General features: G+C 38.8%; 1 protein-coding gene across 1 annotated transcript in view; it reads right to left on the bottom strand.

Moving 5' to 3' along the window:
* Window positions 1-6,543, bottom strand: part of KCNIP4 (potassium voltage-gated channel interacting protein 4) — a gene marked incomplete at its 5' end in the record, with an annotated part of 525,330 nt that extends 518,787 nt beyond the window's left edge. Inside the window, one exon of the mRNA XM_082653963.1 lies at window positions 6,381-6,543. Coding sequence (XP_082510089.1) covers window positions 6,381-6,480 — 100 coding nt within the window. The remainder of the gene's footprint in view (window positions 1-6,380) is intronic.
* Window positions 6,544-16,197: the final 9,654 nt, after the last annotated feature.

Raw genomic sequence — 16,197 nt, 5'->3', positions numbered from 1 at the left:
TGCTCCACTAGCAGAATTAAGGAGAGCTATAATTTGGATAAATATTTGGTGCAATTTAGATTATATTTGAAGTTTACTGTCTGAGTATAATCCATTAGATTTTTTCTCTGCAGAGACAAGCCTGTCAAAATCAAGTCATTCAGTAAGTCATTTATTCTCTCTGGGACTCAGTTTCTTCATCTATGAAATGATTGATTTGGAATTGGTAATTTCTAAGTATTTTCCATTTTATGAAGCCTTAATAAATCACAGCTTCAATTACGTGATTTATAAATGTATCTTTCCTTTTTTCCTCTTCCTCATTTTCTTTTTGTTCATTATCATAGCTGTGTTTTCACATAGAATGCCTCTACATAGAAGCAGAAGTAAAACAAAAAATAAGGCAAATTTTTGAAAAGTAACAATTTTTAGGGATAGTCTGTATTAAAGTTTATATTAAATGTGGCTTTTATCTATCTGTGTAAAATGTATCCCATTTCTGAATATTTATTTTCTGTAGTATAGTGAATGTCATTTGGATCAGTACCACCATGAAGGTATTGCAACTATTTCAGGTTCCTTCACTTATTCCCCTGTGGCCTCGAGCAAATTATTAATCTCTCTGAATCTCCATTTTCATCCATCTGCAAAACAGAAATAACACCTACAATCTCACTTGCCGGATAAGATAATTCCAGGGCATAGTATATGTAACACTCCTCTTACTCTGTTTGCCTAGTAGTGAATTCTCAGCTAAGTTAAGCTTTCCTTCCTCCCTTGAACTCTGTTTCCCATAGCTAGAACTGTGTTCCTTCATGCTTTATACCTGCTGATAAAGGCTGGAGTATGTGTTTTCTGTTGATGACCATGCTTATCAAGACTAAAACCCTTGTTTTATACTAGAAACCAACACTGGATGCACTTGACCCAAAATCCAGTGTGAATCATCTATTCCTTTATCCATGTTCCAATCATTCCTGCTCATAAATCTTAGACCCTTTTATAAATAACCCCCTTCCCGGACTCAGGGTCTCATCTTTACACCGTAACATAATATATAGAGTTTTCTCCTTCACCAGCCCTTCTCTGTCCCACTTATTTCCAGCAGTCCCACCTGTCACCCACAGACAAACCAGACAGAAACTGGGCTCAGTCTGAGACAGAACACATATATCGACTTTCTTCTCAATTTTTACCCCAGAGCCCAAATGAATACTGTCTTTGATTAGACTGAAATTTAATGAAGATTCATTTACGTTGTAAGATTTTATGTCTAATTTATAAGATAGGGGCTTTATAATATTCTCTATGCTATGCGTAGAATACTACAGTCAGTATGTCAGTATGAACATTTTTGCTTATTAAACAATGTTAGTGATTGAGAGTGTTCACACAGAGAATGTATTCAAGAAAGCCTTGTAGAAAGAGTTAATGGATACTTGACTTAACACTTTCTCCCCTTCACCAAATTATTTGCCATTGCCATCATGCTGTAATGTCTAGGAAATTAACAAATAGGATATAGAACCTGATGGCCTGAGTTTGAATTCCAGCTTTATGACTTATTGGTTGAGTAACCTTGAGCCAAGTTACTTAGCCTCTATAGTTCTAAATTTTCTCATCATTAAACTGAGAACAATAGTACCTACCTCAGAGGACCAGGGTGAAGATTAAATATTAGTATACTAATATTAATACTAATTCTATACTATCCTAGAGAACATTTTAATACACAGTTTAATATCATACTGGCGTCTAAAACTTGCCTTGCATATTGGTAACCCTCAATAAAGCAAGATATTAATATTATTTATCATTATTTCATTTTATGGATAAAAAATATGGATTACAGAGGTCAAGTAACAGCCCCAAATCATATGACTATTAAGAGGTGAAACAGTGATTAGAATCCAAGCAAAATAATTCTGGATCCTCTGAATATAATCTCTGACCACACTAAATCCTCTTCTTCCAATAGCCCCTTTGTCAATATTAATGTTTTTGAAATATTAACTATAAAAGACCCCAAAGAAGATCAAACTGTATGAGTATTCCCTTTATTCCACATTGAGATTGTGTAAAAAATAATTTAAGTTTTCTAATATCTCTATAAACTCTTTTACCTTTCTTAAACATTTCACTTTAGAAAGACTTTCCAGATAGTTGAAATACACATAGCTTTGGTATCCCATTGCATCTGGAGAAGCAGAATTCTAGGAGAATTTTAGAAGTCTGCTTTGTAAATTTCAATTAAGCGATCCGAGATAGAAATCATAACCCCCTCCCAGTCGTCTCCAGTCCCTTGGTCCTCATTAAACATCATGGAATGGTCACACAGTCAGTACAGTTTTCCAGTTGGCCCAATTTATTGACAGACCCAACACACCCACAATTCTGTCAACAGCACAGCAGAATTAAGAACCAGGGTTCTGAAAATCCATCTTTGAGTATATGGCTAATGCCTTGCTTAGACCTCTTGGGGAAGCTGTATTACAGCATCACAGATATCTGCTAAATAAAGTGAGCTCAATAAATACAAAAGAAATTCTAATGTGTATTCTACAAAGGGATTAGATTATCAGTTAATTTCTTTTGTCTTTTTATCAAAGAGGATTACCAATAAAAGATTTTTTTTTCAAGTCACGTGTGTTATTGCATTTTTGTAAAATTTTGCCTTTTATCAAGGTTAGTAGTAGGGAGAAGAATGGTTCTTTCTCAATTCAGTAACTACTTCAGCATGATTTAATACATATTTGGATGAAAAGTAGATATTTTCACAGCCCAGTGTTGCATATAGAGATAATGAAATAGCTTTGCCATTAAAATTTTGATTCAATTTCTCCCTGGAATGTGTCAACAGAAAACCACTTTCATTTTTATAGCTGGAAAAGAGGTAATTTACTCTTGTGAGGTTTTAGGAGTGTTCCAAACCAGCATAACCCTGGAGCTTCCTGAACTCCTCACTAAGTAGAGAGAATCTGTGAATTCAAAACTCTGGCATTGTGCATTATCCTCAAAACTTTGCTCAAGTTAAAAATATTATTTGCATGCATACTGACCTGGTATTAATATTTCTTTTCTTAAAAAGAAATATTGAACTTTGAATTGCAAAAATGAAAAGAAAGAAAAGAACTGAACTATGAAATATTAATAAATTATAACATGATGTGTTTATCTGTTGTTGAAATCCCATGTAAGTTTTGAGAAACTCTATCACACGGATGCCTAAAATAGCAGCCCCAAATGCCAAATTCTAGAGCTACAGGAAAGGACATTTCTCTATTCTCCTGAAATACAATGAAAATCTCCTGAGGTATGATGAATTATCCCACTATGGAAGAGAAGGAAAGATCAGCCTAGTAACAGCACTGCATATCAATCCCAAAGTAGGCCATTGATACCCATTTCATAAAAAAGGATATGTGTTATATAAATGATCAAAGTTTAATTACCTGATAGACTTATAGAACTTTTTAAATGGAAACTTCCATGAAGGTTATCAAGTCCAGTTTTCTCATTTTAGACAACTAAAGAGGTAACGTAGCTTACCCAAGGTTAGAAAGCAAGAGAGTGGCAAAGGAGGGGTAAGAGTCTGTACTCTTACTACTGTCTTATTTTCTCATATTAAAGACTGTTACCTGCTAAATGAAACTTTTTTGTTTATAAATACATGCCATGGATCTATGTGTAGCATTATGTGTTTATGCATATCATATATAGACTGGAAGAGAAGGACCCAGGACATCCAGGACCCACTCCACAGTCTCCTGCAAAGAATGGAAGCTCAAAGTACTCAAAGATAAGCAAATACAAATATTTCAGATTTTAATGTTACCAATTTATTTTGAAGTACATTTTTTCTATACATACTTAAAGCAAGATAATAACTATATTATGCAAACATAGTATTATACATGCCCTTGAGGACATAATGCATGTTGCATATATAACAATACAAAAAAACTACATTCTGAATGATGACTACACTATAAAACAGTTATAAGTTTAGATGAAAAGGTTTAATTGTTTAGGGGGAAAAAAAACCCTCAAAATCATCCTCATAGGGCTTTAACCTAGGTTCAAATTTTTCTACTTAATACTCAAATTTCTTTACTAGGTCACTTGAGCAGACAGAAATAAGGAAGGTGAAAGAAATCATTATCCTCAACTTAGATATGTAAATGAGGGGGGAGGAAGAGAACTCTTATTTGAAAATAAATCTGAATGAAAGGAGCACCCGTGTTTGTTTTGAAGAAAGCTTCAGAAAAATCTATGAAGATGTTATTTTGATATTAAATGTTCTTTATACTTTTTATTCATTAAAACTAGGTTGTAACTTTAAAGTGTGCGCATTCTGATCTATATATTCAAACTATATTCAATGAATTAGAGCTTATCAGTCTGTTTATTTGTTTTATAGCTCCAGTAAACAAAGTGTGTGGTCAACTTAAATATTGTTTTGAAGGTTTTCTGACTCTAGCATTGATTTTGGCGATAAGTCTTATACAAATCTCAAAATCGAAAGCACTATTGCTCTCTTTCTCTATCAACTTTTACATATTGAGTATAATTCCTCCTTCAGGTGGTCATTAACATTTTACCATTTCAAAATACTTTCTAAAACCTGGAATTCAGATATGGGTTTATATTGAAGTTTATGAGAAAGCACATTCTCTCCATAGTATTAGTACAATGTTGGCCTGGAAAATGCTGATACTGTAAAATATAAAATACAAGATAGAAACTGTTCATGCAAATTAGTATATTTTGAAATATAATAAAAAATAGGAAAAAATAGTTTCATAAAGGTTAGCAGTCCTTAGAGGAAGGAAACACATGCTATCATTTGGGAGAGTAAATGTTCGTGCTCCTAAAACAAAACCAATATCAGAGGAGGTTTCAATCACAAAATGCACAGTAAAATGTCAAAAGAGTTTAAAGAATGACCACAAATCATCCATGAACTCAGGTAAAAAAAAAAAAAAAAAAGTCCCTCAACACAGCTAGAAATACCAACACTACTCCAAGGAACTGTCAGTCTCAGAGAGAATAAAAACCAGGGCATTAAAATGGGAGGTCCCGATCACATTTGCCAGGAAAATAACACACACTAAAGGGCAGAGAAGCCAAACCAAGTTATTGCTTTATCACAACAATGCAAAAGATAAAGGCAATTTTAAAGAGCAATCACTACTCCCAGAATTCAGAATTTTATCCTCTTTTTAGAACTACAAATATTGCCATCAGAAAGGGCTTGCAAAAAGCATTCTGCAAACTTACTTCAAAATTACTTCAACAAACCCTGCTTTCCACCCTATCCCCCCACACAACCAATTACAAATGTAGGTTTCTATAACCTACATCTGAGTGACACACTTACTGTAATTTGACGTTGGCTATTTGTAAATGCAGCCTTATTTATGTCACATGTGGCAGTCATTCTCCAGAGGACTGAATTAGTTGTGAATGTAAATACATTTATAACATATTTGCATTTTTACTCGTTTAAAATTTGAAACAAGAAGAATATCAAAGCATAACTACTTCAAACATCACCTAGGGATGCTTTTAAAATTGCTCTGACAACTTTACAGAAACAATTACTGGCCATATGCAAAAATACTCTCAAATGTGTTCCACACAGTAAGAAAATAATCATCTGAATTTACTCAGAGAAACATCAAATTCAGGAAAAGATACAGGCAAGTACACACCTTATTTTTTAAAGAAAGAGAGATTGTTAAGGAGAATAGGGGAATGAGCATCTGATGAATGTAAACAGCAACACCTGAAAAACAATTGGCTCTTTGGAATCTATGTTAAGATCTGTCATATGAATTGGGGACTCTGCCCCTTAGAATCTCCGTTGGGATGTAAAATAAGTAATGTTATAAATACTTCTTGAGACACCGTATAAAAAGCTTATCATTCTTAGGCTCCAAGCTTAAACCACAAGAAATTATAATCAATGTATAACCATTTCGATTTGATGAATGCATTTACATAGCAATAAACAAGTGGACCTCACAATATATCCAAATAAAATTTGCTGATACAATGAAAGGGGATATTAGATAAAATAATATAACATCAATATGGACTAAATACTCTCAATATAAGCAGACATACCAATTATAAACATTTTATCTCAGTTTAGGTTCTAACATTTTGATTCAAAGTGTTTCTCATACTTTTAACATTCTTTTGCTCTGAAAACATTACTGAAACTTGCAGAAAGTTTATTTTATTAATCTTTCCTATCCTGAAAAACCCACCTCTCTTTATGTCCACCCCAGAGTAACATTTCTCTGATCTCATTTCAGGTGCCTCTTATACTCGCTTAAGAAATTTTTATTGCAAAACAGAGAATTTTTAGAAGTCACTAAAAAGCACTCCCTTACCTTCTAAACCTGCTTCAATCAGCCCAAACTGTTCCAATAATTTAACAAAAAGCACAATGACGATCAGAACTGCTATCATTTCAAGCCCTTCCAAGTTCATGGTCAGCTAGGTCATGGTCCGACCACAGCTACTGAGAAGTGCTCCTCTGCCTGGCTTTCTTTGTAAAGCCATTAAACTACATTAAGAAGGCTACTGCCAGAGGAGAAGGGGAGGAGGAGAGCTAGAGAGAGAGGGAGAGAGGGAGAGAGGGAGAGAGAGGGAGAGAGAGAGAGAGAGAGAGAGGGAGAGAGGGAGAGAGGGAGAGAGGGAGAGAGGGAGGGAGAGAGGGAAGGAGGGGGGGAGAGAGAGAGAGACAGGGCGAGGAGACGACGAGATGGAGAGAGGGCGTGAATGAGAGAAAATGCATTCATCCTGTCTATTGTAGCAGAGGCTAGAAGTGGCAGTCGGATAAAGTCGGGCCTGTCGAATTATCAGCTTCCTCTTTATCACTCTTACACAAAGAGACAGCCACGCATGAAGTAAAGCGCAGATCACCCGAAGACCCGGGAGATCACCAGGAAGGTCCGGAGAAAACAGGACGCACGGCAGTGATGGCTCCGCGGCCCCGGGACCAGCGCGCCCGGCGCCGCTGTGGCTTTGTTGGGCTGGTCAGTTGCCTTGGAAACGAAAACTAACCAGAGTCTGGACTCCCGCTGCAGACAGGGACCAGAGCACCGCATCTTGAAATAAGAAGAAAAACCGGAAAATGCTGAGAGGCGAAATGACAGCTTGGATTCAGCTGCTTCAGAAACCTTGTTTACTAGTCAGGAAAAGCAGTGTGTATTTTGTCCCAACTAGCTGAGCGCAGAGAGAAATGCGGCTTAAGGGACTTGTTCAATATTGACTTTCTTTTTTCAATGAGTTGCCTTATCCTGGGGCTCTGTGTGAGTCATTGTGAACTAATACTCTGGTTTGAGTAGTAACTATCACATCGTTTCAAAGCATGATTACGATAAATTAGTAAGTATTCTTAGTGTTTGTAAATCTTAGAGTTGAGCAGTTCCCTTATGTATTAGCTCATTGCCATTCAATACACCAAAACATGTACATATTCTTTTTCATTGTGTACCTTCTATGCTTGTTTGTATGTTTTTAATTGATTGGAGTAAATTTGAAGCAAGAGAAAGTTTCAGAAGAAAAAAAAATCAATCAGAAACAAAACTTGGTTAGAGTTTCTGTCTTTAACTTGCACAACCATTTCACGTTTGTGTTTCCTCCATTACTGTACTGATCAAATAGATCAGGCCCACATTCAAATACAGAATTTAAACAAAAGAGAAAAAAACAAAAAAGAAAACCCCAAGAGTTAGAAAGCATCTCAGAAACCCAATTCAAGTCTCCTATTTCAGAGATGAGCAAACTGAGGAGCAAGGAAGAGGAAGAAACATCAGGCAGAGGCAGGGCAGGGTAGCATGCAGGCATCCTTAACTTCTGGTCAGCTTTTTTTTTTTTTTTTTTTTTTTGTGGTACGCGGGCCTCTCACTGTTGTGGCCTCTCCCGTTGCGGAGCACAGGCTCCGGACGCGCAGGCTCAGCGGCCATGGCTCACGGGCCCAGCCGCTCCGCGGCATGTGGGATCTTCCCAGACCGGGGCACGAACCCGCGTCCCCTGCATCGGCAGGCGGACTCCCAACCACTGCACCACCAGGGAAGCCCCTGGTCCGTTTTTGAAGCAATACAGAGTAATGGTTTGGAGGATGGACTCCAGAGTCTGACTGCCTGGATTCAGGACTGACCTCTTATTAGCTGTGTGACCTTGGGTAAGTTACTTAACATCTCTATTCCTTAATGTCCTCATCTGTAAAAGGGGGCAAGGCTGTAGCACTTAGCTCATTGGACTGTTGAGGGGATTAATGAGTAATACTGTTAGAACAGAGTAAGTGCTCAATCACTGCTGGCTCTTGTTTCTATCACAAGTCTCTCCATGCTCTATGCATACCACGTAGAGTTGCCAGGGTAATTACTTTGAGATGCAACCCTCATCTTATTGTTCCCTTAATCAGAAACCTTCCATGGCTCCCTATCTGCCTACTGAATAAAGTCAAGATCCTTGGAACAGCGTCTTGGTCGCTACATGATCTGGTCCCAGCTTGAGGACTGCACCTCATTGGCCCTACTTCTGTTCATTCACTCTACCTGACAGCTCAGCTTCCTTCCTCCAGACTCATTCTGAGCTTCTCCATCTCTGGGCTTTGTTCAAAAATACTGCATGTATTTGGAAAATCCTTTCCACACTAACTCTGCCTGTCGGGCTCCTAAAACTCTTCCATGAAACTTCTCCAAGCAGAATTGGAAGAAATCTCTCCTTTTTTGTGTTTTTATAGTACTTGTTTTTCTCTTACAGTACTTTATATTATAGCCAATTGGGTGGACATCTTCACAACTTAAGAGTGAGTTTCTAGAGGGCATAAGTCACATCTTCCTTCCCTTTAAGCTCCCCACATGCCTCCATGGAGGGCATATAGACGTGCAGTATAGATACTTGTTGGATAACAACAGTCACCATTAATTATGTAATTACCACATACCAGATGCTTTACTTTGTTTTTCCCTCTTAGTTACTCTGAAAATAAATATAATTAGATGAGATTTACAGAGAAACACTATACCTCATAGAATTTAAATAACATGGGGCTTCCCTGGTGGCGCAGTGGTTGAGAGTCTGCCTGCCAATGCAGGGGACACGGGTTCGTGCCCCGGTCCAGAAAGATCCCACATGTCGTGGAGCGGCTGGGCCCAGGAGCCATGGCCGCTGAGACTGTGCATCCGGAGCCTGTGCTCCGCAATGGGAGAGGCCACAACAGTGAGAGGCCCGCGTACCGCAAAAAAAAAAAAAAAAAAAAAGAATTTAAATAACAGGCTCAAGGCCATGCTGCTGTTGAGTGATGGGACCAAGATTCAAACCTGATTTGTTCAACTCAAAGTCCATTATTTCTTCCCATTATTCCACACAGCTTTAAATGAAATAAAAATCTAAGCATTGGCACAAGTACTTATCAGCCCAGGAATGAAGGTTACACCCCAAATGACCCTCCCAAACTGTTTCGTGACATTCTAATTAATCCATTAACCCCCATAACTTTGCAACATGAGAAGTTTCCAAACTAGTAGTTAACTGAATTCATGGCTCTTCCTTCCTGCTCATTCACAGGATTATTCTTACTTACTTAAACACACACAACCTGTGGTCCTCAGATGGGATTTTTCTATGTTTTTCTACCCCCGGGGAACTCAGTAGAGCCCTTCAATTTGCCTCATAAATAAAATTCAATGATTGAGTTTTTTATGTTCACATTTAAAACTGATGTCTTGGTAATAAAAGCAAAAATAAACAAGTGGGACTACATCAATTTAAAAAGCTTCTGCATAGTATAAAGAATCAACAAAATAAAAAGGCAACCTACAGAATGGGGGAAAATATTTGCAAACCATATATCTAACAAGGGATTAATATCCAAAATATATAAGGAACTCATACAACTCAATAGCAGAAAAAGACAAACAACTCGATTAAAAAATGTGCAAAGTCTTGAATAGACACTCTTCCAAAAAAGACACACAAATGGCCAGCAGGTTGAGAAAAGGTGCTCAACATCATTAATCACCAGGGAAATGCAAATCAAAACCTCAATGAGATACCACTTCACACCTGTTAGGAGAGCTGTTAACAAAAAGATAAAAGATAAGTATTAGCAAGGATAAGGAGAAAGGGTAATTTTATGCACTGTGAATTAGTACCACCATTGGGAAAACATTATGAAGGTTCTTTAAAAAATTAAAAATAGAATTACCACATAATTCAGAAATCCCTCTTCTGAGTATATATTCGAAGGAAATGAAATCAGTACTTTGAAAAGATTCCTGCACGTTCATTATTCACAACAACAAAAATATGGAAACAACTTAAGTATCTGTCAGTGGATAAATGGATAAAGAAAATGCCTCACACACACACTCACACACACACACACACACACACACACACACACACACACACACACAGAGGACTATTATTCTGTCTTGGAAAAGAAGGTAATCCTGCCATTTGTGACAACACGGATGAAATGGATGAACCTGGAGGACATTATGCTAAGTGAAATAAGCCAGACACAAAAAGACAAGTACTGCATGATCTCACTTATTATGTGCGATCTAAAAAATTTGAATTCATAGAAGCTGAGAGTAGAATGGTGGTAACCAGGGGTGGGGAGGTGGGGCAGGTGGGCAGATGTTGGTCAAAGGGTACAAAGTTGTAGTCATGTAGGATGAATAAATTCTAGACATTCAATGTATAGCATGATGATTACAGTTAACAATACCATATTGTATACTTGAAATTTCCTAAGAGAGCAGATTTCTGGTGCTGTCATGACAAAAAAAAAAAGGTAACTATGTAAGGAGATAGATATGTTAATTAGCTTGACTATAGTAATCATTTCACTATGTATATGTATATCAAAGTATCGTATTGTATACCTTAAATATATGTAATTTTTATTAAAATAAAATAAAATTGATGCTTTTGTACTGAGAACTGTGTGTAGGCAGTTTGCTAGTGAAAAGTGCCCGAATAAGGATCTTTCCACCCAGTCTGGATGTTACAGTTATGGGTTCCTCTGGAACTGAATTGTTCTTCCCAGTGCCTGTGGGGTTTCCTTTCAGACTGTTTACCTCATACGCTCAGGCCTTTGCCCTTGCCATTCCCTCTACTGGAATGCTTATTCCCAGACTGCTCCATGAATAAGCGGCTTTATTTAGGTCTTGGCTCTAAAGCCCCATCCCAGAGAGGCCCTCACTAGCTGCAGTATGTGGAACAGCACACCAGCCCTCAGACCTTGGAGTCACTACTCTCTGAACAAGTGTTATTTTCCTCCAAAGCACTGTCATCACTTGTCTACTTATTTATATAATATCTCTTCCTACTAGAATATAACCTCCTACCTATGAAAGCAGAGATGTTTATCCATCTTGTTCACTGGGATATCCCTGAACTTAGCATAGTGCCTGGCACACAAGAGGCAGTGACTAGCTTTTGAATGAGTAATGTAACCGATACATTCGCCTTCCCTAAAAGCCACCTGCTCTCTCACTGATTCCAAGGCCTCACTCTCTGTTATCTAGAGTGCCAAGTCTGCCTGGGGATTCTTGTAAGATTTCTGCACACTCTCTTAGGATGCTACAACAGCACGGTGCTGCTGGTACCTCTCCTTAAGGTGAGCCACGCACCTGCACACCAAAACGTCTTGGCCATGTTCTTTTCTGTGTTTAACGTGAGTAGTACCTGTGATTCCTGACAACATGACCAAGGAAAGCAATACAAGGAAGGCATCAGAGAAGGTGTCCCTGTCCAAAATACCTGAACACCATTGATATGGAGGGTGAGAAGACCCTCGCATGGCATCCACTCCCATCCTTTGACTGCAGCTGGAAGAACACTGCAGTCTAAATAGGTAAAGCGACTTTGTCAATAACTCTTAGCTTCGATTCATAGCTTGGACTCAAATTAAAGCATTAATCCAATGTTTTTTCTTCCTACAGAGCCTGGCCTTCCCTTTTACAAGAGAAAAGCTAGAGTAATCAATAGAAAGAAGGGACCTGGGCACAGACTCCAGACCTTTGACCTCCCTCAAGTGACTTCAACTCTCTAAACCTCAGTTTGCTGGTCTTCAAAATGGGGCCAACATACCTCCCTTGGGGGTTTTGTTAGGATTAGGTGCGATAATATTCGTAAATGATAATTAGGCTCATGGAGCACATAACTTGCCAAAACACAGGGCTAAGCACAGTGACTGTCCTGCCCTCACAACCACTCTGAAGAAGATAAAGATTTTCATCCTCATCAAACAGAAGAAGAAGTGGAGTTTTAGGTGGAATTGGTACATTGCCCCATGTCCCAAAGCATCAGAGGCCAGTCAAGCTGATAGCTATACACTGACAGTGGCCAGATATACACTAAGTGCTTGACACATGCTTTCCTTCACTAACTCCACAGGGATAAATAACCAACACTTTATGGTGACTTTTTAGAAGACGGCTTACCCTTTCTGGGTTGATGTGATTTTAGACCCAGGAAAGTTCTGCGCCCCTGCCCTGGGGGTGGTTGGAGGCGGAGGGGTGAGCATGAGGTAGTGGTGAAAGAAAGGGGATGCTGTTAGGATTGTTTACCAAAAGCTTTCCATGACATACTCTCAAGAAGCTAACGAGGAGGGTTAAAGGCAGAGTCGGGTATCTGTTTAAAAGAAACATCAACAAAGCAACCTGGGGGAGTCGCTCAGACTCTGCTGCCACTACAAGGTTTCCTTGGCCTGTCCCCAGAAAAATGAACACTTAATTAGAGATACTTCTGCACTTCACAGCATATCCCTAAAGTACTGTTTTTTCAAAATCACCAGTTACTGGAAGGAATGAACCCATTTCTGCTTCATTTTCAGCAATATGGCTTTTGCAAGGAAAACAATGTTTCCTTCCAAGATGAGAGATGAGGCTGCCCTTTGATGAACTGAGGCAGGAAACAAAGGGATTCTAGTTATTTGTATCCGTGTCTTTTTTTTTTTTTTTTTGCGGTACGCAGGCCTCTCACTGTTGTGGCCTCTCCCGTTGCGCAGCACAGGCTCCGGATGTGCAAGCTCAGTGGCCATGGCTCACGGGCCCAGCCGTTCCGCGGCATGTGGGACATTCCCGGACCGGGGCACGAACCCGTGTCCCCTGCATCGGCAGGCGAACTCTCAACCACTGCGCCACCAGGGAAGCCCTGTATCTGTGTCTTTTGATTCCGAGTTGGGGATGATATTAAACGGGGTGGGCTGGAAGAGCTTTCTCCATACCCTAGTTCTAGAGTCTCAATTAGTTAGCCTGGTCAAAAACCAAACTTCATTCCATATATTTTTGATTATGCATTCATTCACTTGTTAGATTTATGGTCCAGGTACTATACAAGGTGGTATGAGAAATAAAAACCCTATCTTCAGTCTTTGCAAAGCTTAAAATCTATTAAAACAAAATTTAGATGATAGTGCCTAATATTTTTAGGATAATCACTATTTGACAGATTAGTGAACCAAGCACTTTATATGAATTCTTCCACTGCATCCTCACATAAACCCTATGAGGTAGGTGCCATTATCTCCACTGTGCAGGAGAAACTGAAGAATAGGGGGCTTAGTAGATTACATCAGGAAATACCCAAGCCAGGATTTAAACCTAGGTGTGACTCCACAGAGATCATGATCAGATAGTGTTTTAGATGCACAGCAGCATCTGGTGAAAGCCTTTAAGGAAGTATGGAAAGTACCATGAGAGTGGGAGGTCCCACTTAGACCTGAGTGGGAGGGAGGAGAATGGAACCAAGATCAAGTTCACTGCATCTGGCTTGTACCATACACAACCATACACACATATTAAGTGGCATTTTTTTTTTCAGAGCAAGGGCAGTCTTCATTACAAGACCGGTGGAGAATAACACTAGTCTTACCAGAGAATTCAACCAGAGCCTGGAAAATACTCAAAGCCAGCTAAATCACTTGCCCTGACACCCCCATGAAGTTCCTGGCATCCTTCAGGCCGTTGCCCATTGTGACACACAAAATGAGCATCAGTTGCCTGCCTCTTTTAACTCCTTCCTCTCCTTTGGCAGTTACTCAAACCAAGAGATTCCTGGCTAAATCCTATGACTGAGTGAATAGGGAGGATAAATGAACTGAAATAAAATTAAGCAGCGAGGCATCAAATGAGAAATGTATCAATATTAATGTGAAGAAATAATGACCCACATTTATGGAAGTGGTAGGATAATGCAGAAGTTAGGAGCATGCTTGGGTTCAAATCCCCGTTCTGCTACATCAGAGCTTCCTGACTTCGAGCAAAGTTGCTGAGATGATTCATGTAAAGCACTTAGAACAGACTGTCACATGGTAAATGCTCAATGAATGGTAAGTGTTATTGTAATTACTTATTGAGCCCATTGCTATACATCAAGTGCTGTTCTAATTGCTTTATACAAATTATCTCAATAAACCCAAATAGCTCAATTAGTTAAATACTATTATTATTCCCAGACACCATGTGGATAAGAAGGAGTAGGGTATCTTTGGGACTTCCCTCGCGGTCCAGTGGTTAAGACTTCTTCTAATGCAGGGGGTGCTGATTCGACCCCTGGGCCAGAAGCTGAGATCCCATATGCCTCGGGGCCAAAAAAACAAAACATAAAACAGAAGCAATATTGTAACAAATTCAGTAAAGGCTTTTAAAATGGTCCACATCAAAAAAAAAAAAATCTTAAAAAAAAAAAAAAGGAGTAGGGTATCTTCAATTGAGTTGGAATTCTAAAGAAAAGACATTGCTCATACCCGCTCATCAGGTTTACCATCATCTTCATCACAAGTGATATGAGGATAATCTATTCATTTACAATGACTTGACTTTTAAATTGCTCTTCTTAAGAAAAATGGAAATCTAGATATCCTTGTTGCAAAGGAAAAAAAATGTAAAGAGCATTGAAGAAACTTTCCTGGGCCCTGGTTTTTGAGAACATCTTAATCACTTTCCATTCTGGAACACTCCACAGAATGAACAGGTACAGTGAGGTGTTAGTGTGGCATCAGACTACAGGCTCAGGTTCAACTGGATTTTCAGAGCCCTGCCATGTGCTAAGGAAATTCATTTTCAAGGACATATTCCATTGCCCCTTCGGTCTCATCAGCCCCACCTAGGCATCACACTCACATTCCATGACTAGATATCCTGGATGGTCAGGGACCAACACTTGCACCAGACTTCACCAGGCAACCTTGTCCTCAGGATAAATAGCAAAGGCAGTCTGCTCAATGGGTGAAGGTAGTTAAACAGAGGAAAAACAGGCATGACTCAGACACACTTTGAAGCTGTATATTAGTGCATCTTTACAGGATTGAAGACAAATTGAAAGAACTGTAAATAGTAGCAATATTATCCAGGACTGGCAAGAGAGAACAGAGAACTATTATACATATATATTAACTGGCGGTGCTCGAAATTTAGAGTGCAACAGAATTACCTTGAAATCTTCTTCCAAGTGAATCCTCAGACCTTCCCCAGAGATTCTGATTTAATAGGTCTTGGATAGAGCTCATGAATCTCCATTTTTATCAAACTGTCCAATGATTCTAATGCAGGACTTCTCTGGACCACACCATGAGAAACACTGCATTAATCTGCTTAAACACTCTCACCCAGTAAGTAACACAGCCTCCAGGGAGACATTTCCCTACCTTATTAAAAACTAGCTGAGAGTCACACATTTTACAAACTCGACAGGGTTAAGAATAGACAGGGGCTCCATCAGTTTCTCAAACTTGTCTAGAAAGTCTTTTTTTTTTCCTACTAGAAGTAAGATAGTTGTAAATCATTTGTGAATAGATACAAGTTTCCATACCATGTTGTCAAAGTATTTTTTGATGATTCATTCCCAGAATCCATCACAACTTCTTTCACCAAGGGACTTCAGATGCAAACTTAAATGGAAACAAGACTGTAAACCGTTCCACACTTCTCTGCATTGTTACATATCCTCGCTTCCATCTTGAATCTATCTCTACAGCATCCTCCTTTTAGCTCTAAATGTAATCACTTAAGTGAGGGAGAACACTGATATGCAGCTGTCTCAATAACCAAGCAAAGTGAAATAAATAGCAATTGATGGATGCCAATGTTTGGAAGTGTGAAGCTGATTTAGATAAAGTAACATTTCAGTTTGAGATCTAATTAAAAAACAAAACAGCAGCCACAAGGAGCCTTTTCCCAT

This window comes from Grampus griseus (assembly GCF_964374135.1).
Source record: "Grampus griseus genome assembly, chromosome: 4".
NCBI classification, from domain to species: domain Eukaryota; kingdom Metazoa; phylum Chordata; class Mammalia; order Artiodactyla; family Delphinidae; genus Grampus; species Grampus griseus.
Note: the sequence above shows the minus strand (reverse complement) of the source record. Positions and strands in the feature narration are given on the sequence as shown.